This window comes from Protomyctophum bolini (genome assembly GCF_963924005.1).
Source record: "Protomyctophum bolini genome assembly, chromosome: 17".
NCBI classification, from domain to species: domain Eukaryota; kingdom Metazoa; phylum Chordata; class Actinopteri; order Myctophiformes; family Myctophidae; genus Protomyctophum; species Protomyctophum bolini.
The window spans coordinates 8,309,919-8,317,418 of NC_137878.1; the positions used below are offsets into that span (position 1 = coordinate 8,309,919).

The 7,500-nt window shown below is 42.2% G+C and overlaps 1 protein-coding gene across 1 annotated transcript in view; it reads right to left on the bottom strand.

Annotated features, from left to right (window-relative positions):
* LOC308331576 (inactive phospholipase C-like protein 2) overlaps positions 1-7,500 on the bottom strand; it is a 79,963-nt gene that overhangs the window by 44,799 nt on the left and 27,664 nt on the right. The window contains exons 5-6 of the mRNA XM_080787060.1: positions 7,229-7,478; positions 5,207-5,508 (exon numbers count right to left, since the gene is read on the bottom strand). Coding sequence (XP_080643186.1) covers positions 5,207-5,508; positions 7,229-7,478 — 552 coding nt within the window. The remainder of the gene's footprint in view (positions 1-5,206; positions 5,509-7,228; positions 7,479-7,500) is intronic.

A 7,500-nucleotide genomic window follows, 5' to 3' on the forward strand; every position in this document is an offset into this window, starting at 1 on the left:
TTCTGTTTCTGTTATTCGGTTATGCTTTTGATTAGGGGATGGAGCTCGTTATACTCTTCATTGCGAACACCAGTGAGCCTTTACTATATGAGACCTATAGCAGAACATGTCTGTCTGTCGTTGTGTGTGTGTGTGTGTGTGTGTGTGTGTGTGTGTGTGTGTGTGTGTGTGTGTGTGTGTGTGTGCGCGTGTGTGTGTGTGTGTGTGTGTGTGTGTGTGTGTGTGTGTGTGTGTGAGTGTGTGTGTGTGTGTGTGTGTGTGTGTCACGCTAGAGGGCGGAGCTGTATCACACACGAAAACATGCACGCACGCAAAAAACAAAATACCGCAACAATTAGGCTGTATATATCTACAAGGAGGTACTTCGTAAAAAAAAGCTATTAAGATAGCAAACGACCTCCTCTCTCATCCACTCTGCAGGGAGGTCGAACTATACTTTCCTCTGGTATAGACTGTACTACAAAGTACCAAAGGCTATAACCGTAACATTTTTTTTTAATTCCTTCATACCAAATGCCATTAAGGCACGTGACTAAATGATACCATGTCTCGCTAGATTTGTTTGTTGTATTTGCCACTGTTGTCCTGCACTTTTTTTGCCATGAGAAAATAATTGTGTTAAGTGTTGTTGCTGTTGTTGTAACTGTTTGTTTTTTTACTGTTGAGACCGAAGACGAATTTCCACAAGTGGACAAATTAAACTAACTAACTAACTAACTAACTAACTAACTAACAGAGGAAGACCCGACAACAACAGAGAGAAACGTTTTTCTGTTATTCGGTTGCTTTTTGATGTAGGGATGGAGCTCGTTACTCTTCATTGATAACACCTTATTGATCATGGGGCTTATCGAGCCCGGGTTCTTATCGACCCACTAGCGTTTTCTATTATCTTGAGAAAAGACGGGAGACAATAAATTCTGAACAGAACCAGTATGTTTTTACTATAGGGCCCTCAAATACAGTTGTGTTGCCTTTAAGGCAAATGTTCTATTTTTCTGTATATCAATTGATGGTGCGTGGTTGAATTTCTGTTTACCTTAGAAGGGCTTTGAGTACTTTATTTTGAAGGCGGTCGCCGGTTACCAGTGATTTTATTTTGAAAACTCTTTGTATTTAATGAGTCACTTCCTGTCAGCACCATTTTCATGCAGCAGTGCACAGAGATCACAGGCTGGTCAGAGCTGTGAGCCTAGAATCCCATCTAATCCACTTGGAAGCATTTTAGAGGCAATGCCGTAAGTTGTTGTGTTGATTTCAACTTTCTGTACAACTTTGTGAATTTGTGTACATGTTTATTTGTAAGAGGAAAGTTATTTATTTAACAATGTTTGCTGCTGTTTGCAGAGCATAGTAGCCTAGAGTGCACAGGTGTAGGGCATCCTGCTAATTGCCTTGGTGTGTGTTTGTGTGTGTAGGTCATTTAGCTACTCACCTGCTTTCTTTTTACTGTGAAATGATGTCAATTAAGAACAAACCCTGAATGTTTGTATTGTTATGTGTGCGGTTTTCACCGTCATGTCATGAGGAAGAGCAACAGTAAATGGTCAAATCTTACTTCGTCTCTGTCTTCATTGGCTATACGGTTTAACTCGGTGTTTAGTGACAGTTCTCTACACTGCACGAGAACATTATAATAACAGTACTTTTCTAACAGAATGGAAGGCAATTGCTGGTCGGGAGGTATCGATACACTTTTAGACTGACATGTTTGTGCCAGCTGCATGGATGATTACATTTATTTCTTTGATCGACCTCTTGTCTTGATTGTTTAACCCATTTTGGGTGGGAACCCCTTTTGGTGTTATAGCATTACTGTATGTTATGCTTTAGCTATTGAAAAATAGCAGATCTACAAGCTCATATATAGCGCGCCACCGAGTGGCGCGCTACGAGCTTGTATAGGTCTGAAAAAAGATTCGCTCTATACACCACCAAGATACCTATGTATAAGGGATCCCCTTTTGGTGTTAACATGATGTTATAATTTAGCTATGGAAAAATAGCAGATCTATACAAGCTCGTAGCGCGCCACCGAGTGGCGCGCTACGAGCTTGTATAGGTCTGCTATTTTATGAAAAATCGTGAAAATATTTATTTCAGAAAACTGGAGGATTTAGAAGATTTTCTTTTAAAATTTCGACGTCAGGCCTAAATGGGTTAAAGGGATATTTCACTTTAAAAAAAGCTTTTGGTCATTTTATCGTCTTACTCAGTCTTATATGTGAACACCCCCGGACAGTTCAGTTTTTAAAGTTGCTCGATTCACTATTTAGATCATATTTGATCATCAATTTAGCTGCCCCGCCCCCTTTTAACCTTACTTTCTTTATATGATGATTTCCAGCTGTTTTCTTTATAGAAGTGTATATTCGCAAGTCTCTGAATGTTCCCGATGAATTGAAAATGGGGGACCCTGTTGTAAACGAATGTAATGCTTAATCATGGTGTCAGTTTTTGTATTGACTCGCGCTTTCGTTTGAAATGTACCCATTCTACATACTGTGAAATTCAATCAATCAATCAATCAATCAATCAATCAATATTTTTCTCTCTTTTGATCCATATGCTCTCTCTCTCTCTCTCTCTCTCTCTCTCTCTGTGTGTGTGTGTGTGTGTGTGTTTCATTCAGCTGAGTCTGATATTGGTTTATTGGCACTACAGTGAAATCAATAGACATCTTGCTCAAGAAACAGCAATGTATTTAATTAGTATAACACACGATATACTCCTGCCAGCTACACTACGAAAGGCCAGGGCAAATAATAACCCTACAATCGGTGGAATCTCCATGTTCTCTCTCTCTCTCTCTCACACGCACGCACGCAAGCACGCACACACGCACACACACACACACACACACACACACACACACACACACACACACACACACACACACACACACACACACACACACACACACACACACACACGCGCACGCACGCAGTAATCAAAGTCTAACCATACCCCAACACCATTTGTCTTATTCGTCGGACTATTGATTCATGGTCCTGCTGTTCTCTCTCAGTCTCCCGGGCAGTCGAGACAGCCTGGGCGCTGAGAGAAAGAACACGCTCCAAGATAGATGGAAATGGAAGCTTTCCAAGAAACGTTAGCCCATTCTGACCTGAGATCAGATTAAAAAAAAAAAAAAATCTTCTACACATCCTGACAGTTTTCCATTCTGACCTGAGATCAGATTCTAAAAAAATGTCTTCTATACATCCTGACAGTTTTCCATTCTGACCTGAGATCTCAGATCAGATTAAAAAAAAATGTCTTCTATACATCCTGACAGTTTTCCATTCTGACCCGAGATCAGATTCTAAAAAAATAATCTTCTACACATCCTGACAGTTTTCATTCTGACCTGAGATCAGATTCTAAAAAAAAAAAAATCTTCTACACATCCTGACAGTTTTCATTCTGACCTGAGATCAGATTCTAAAAAAATGTCTTCTATACATCCTGACAGTTTTCCATTCTGACCTGAGATCAGATTCTAAAAAAATGTCTTCTATACATCCTGACAGTTTTCCATTCTGACCTGAGATCAGATTCTAAAAAAAATGTCTTCTATACATCCTGACAGTTTTCCATTCTGACCCGAGATCAGATTCTAAAAAAAATTCTTCTATACATCCTGACAGTTTTCCATTCTGACCCGAGATCAGATTCTAAAAATGTCTTAGCTATGTCAGTCGCTCTTCGATTTTTCAAAAAATAGCAGATCTACAAGCCCGTAGCGCGCCACCGAGTGGCGCGCTACGGGCTTGTAGATCTGCTATTTTTCAATAGCTATAATAAAGCATAACATAATGCTAACACCAAAATGAGTTCCCGACCAAAATGGGTTAACCCACAACATAACTACACACAGCAGCCCTATCCATCCACGCTGCTCCAAAGACAGTCTGTCGCCGCGTGGAAAGAGGAGTTCACGGGCAATCATGGGCACTGTATTTTGCCCGTATAAACCTCGAGTTTAGCGGGCATATATATATATACGGTTAATATACGGTAATGGGATACAATTGGGGAGTTATACCGGATTTTGTTGGAAAGATTAACGGGAGTTTCCTGTAATATACACATCCGTATTCCATGCTTTTTGCGCAGTGTATATTATTATTATTATTATTATTATTATTATTATTAGTAGTAGTAGTATTATTAGTATTATTGGTATTGGTAGGGGGTCATTTTTAATGTCGGAGCATTAAAGATATTTGTACTTTTACTCTTAATTCCTAAATAACTTCTTAATACCCTTGGACAACACAATTTTGCGTATAGATGTAAGTAGCAGAATATAGGTACTAATAAATTAAACAATACAGTTCAATACATATATCATGTTCACACCATTACAGAACAAAGTGATGTGACTGTAAAACAGAGTTTTGTCATTCACTGCACTCTCACACACTTCATACAGTATATGTGTACTGGAAATTATCTAAAATTAAAATTTTTGAACCTTTGTCAGCTGGTTTAATAACTATCTGTGAGTTGTTCCGCAGTGTTGTGACGCTGTTTCCGTTCGTCAATGTGTGTGTTTACGTTATGTATGTACCTGTACAGTGCATATGGATTCGGGTGGCGTGCATGGAGAGATGTGTGCTAACGGAGTGGTTTGGTATAGGAGAAGGAGCACGGATAAACAAACAGCCATGTGCTCGTGTACCCCCTTTCCATTAGGGTAGAAGGACATGACACGTCTAGTATGATAATCCCTAGCTCTGTTCCATAGCTCTAATGCGTTGCATTAGAGCTATGTTACTATCAACTTCCGCCGCTCACCAAAACAAAGGTGCTACTCACCAAAACAAAGGCGGGTTGTGTCAATAGAAAGACTACTTTCCTTAGTGGAAGCACTCTGAGCCCCCCACCACACGTATAAACTGTACTTTTTGGCCAAAAAGGGATTTTGTTTCCACCGAAAAAAAAACATTTTTTGTTACTCCGCTGCGCCCTCTACTGATATTGCCCAGAGAACTGCCTCATAGAGAATATTTTTCCTCCGGTGAAAAAAAATCCCTTTTAAGTATTTTAAAAACAATTGACATATATTCCCCCCCCACATCCCCATGGCAGCACGAAAATCATTCAAACATATAAGCAAAAACAGCTATTTTTGATGCAACAGCATATGCAATGTGGCCTATATATTAGACGAAACCCTTTATCGTCCGACTCTCCTCACCTGCATGTTCTCCCGCAGGTCGGTGGCCTCTCTCAGCGGCGCGGCGGCCGTCTTGAAGACGTCGTCCACCGGACGCACGCCCAGGTCCCGGAGGGCCGCGTACTCTCTCTTCCCCCCGGCCCGCGCCCCCCGGGCCTTCCGCACCGACAGGCCCCTCTTGTGCGGCTTCCCGCCGCCGCGGCGGTTGGTCAGCGCCACGTGGACGAAGAGGCGGGCGAAGGGCAGGTCGTCGCCCGTCAGGGACTGCAGCGGCACGTGGCGGTAGCCCGGCTGGAGGCACTCCAGCGGGATGGTGTACTGGCCTGGTGGTATGGAGAGAGAGAGAGAGAGAGCATTTTTTTTAAAGATATATTTTTGCGGCTTACGCCTTTTATTACGCCTTTTATTGGACAGACAGTAGGCTGACAGGAAACGGGAGAGAGATGGGGGGGGGGGGGTGACATGCAGTAAAGGCCGTGTCGGGGCTCGGGAGTCGAACCCGCGGCACACTGCGACGACTGGATTACCAGTCTGGTGCCCGGACGGTTACGCCACCGCCTGGGCATAAGAGGTTCACTTTTGAAGAAAAATAGCGAAAATAGCAGATCTACAGGCTCACAAGACATTGCGCTGCGATTTGGGGGCACAACCCAGCACTCTTTAGCGGTAACAAGACAACTCACCCCGTTTCTGTTCTCCCAGAATTTTCACCAGTGAGGGGTATGGGAGAGGCTGGACAGCAGACGGCTGGACTTTGAATTTCTCTAACTATAAACTTTCATGACAGCTAGACAGCCTAAGTACAAATATAATTCATGAAAAGCTACTATACAGTGAAGTCTGTTCACAGAAGTTGTTGTATAGGCTGTGTGGGGATTATCTGACGAGGTACCATTTGACTGGGCAAAACCTTACATACTAAATAATACTACATTGTTTATAGGGTGAATATAAGTCAAATAATATAGCTTTTCCACAGGAGTATCTTTTTATATTTTTCCAAAAAAGAATACAAACAGCCAAAATAGCATATTACAAAGTTATCCCCCTCACTGGTGAAAATTCCGGGAGGAAAAACGGGCAAGCACCGGGGTGAGTTGTCCAGTATTCTATTTAGCTATATAGTGGAGATGCGGTGCAACGACATGGATTTCTAAACTAATTTGTTCAACGCCAAAATGCTGTGTTCAAGTTCAGGAGACTTTCGGGAAAAAAAGCAATTCTCCTGAATGCTGCCTTCAGGCATGGCATGGAAACGGGTGGCATTTGCATTTCTTTTCACCACAGCAAACGCTGCATTCGTGGTCTGGAGAGGGCAGTTGTTTTACAGACGGATAAAAGGGCAGGGGCTGAAGCCCCCTTTGATGTCTATGTGTGCACGTCCCTGGTATAGTATTGTTTAGTTATTGTTATTGTTTATTATATTATTTATTATTTTAGATCCCCATTAGCCTCATATCAGCAGAGACTATTCTTCCTGGGGGTCAAAGTATACAATTCAAAACTTGTACAATGCATTTCAATAAATACAGGATGTATAGCCTTACAAAAATAGCATACATTGTTAGCAAAAAATTAAGATAACGATTAAAGAACAAATAGCCTACAAAATACACATTCGTGTACATACTGTACCAAAGACAAAAACGATTATCCTAAATGTAAAAAAAAAAAAAAACTATTTGGATTGGCATTGGACAATCGCTTATTGGGCTGGGATTTAGCGAAAGGCTAATTACATATCATTTCTGGGGTCCTTGGCATGAAATACCGGTATATATAGTTTGAGAATCACTGACATAGAAACATAGGTTTCTCAGAAAACTGTTAGGATTTAGAATCCTTTAAAAAAAAAAAAACCTCAGTCCAAAATGTGTAATATATAGATCCTATATGACCTAATCTGAAGTGACCTCACGGTATGCACACTTTTCCTGGGCTGTGTGTGTGTGTGTGTGTGTGCTCCAGTTCCTGTTGATTTCATTCATTGGGTCATCTGACCAGTTTCATTGGCTTTCATTGGATCAAATCGACTACACTGACCTATGAACTCGTCCCCGATGAAGTCGTCGTCCAGCACCACGAAGCGGACCATGGCCAGCTCGGGCATCTTGATCTGGAACTCGAAGCTCTCGTCGAAGATGGGGTTGTCTCCGTTCTGGAGCACGGTGCGCGTGCGGCGCTCGGCGCAGTCCGCCGGGATGCCGTGGATCTCCACGTAGACGTACGGGTCCACCACGTCGCCCTTGGCCCCCGAGCCCCGCGGCCTGGGGAGGTTCTGACCGCTGATCACCTGCAGCGTAAAGTGGATATAT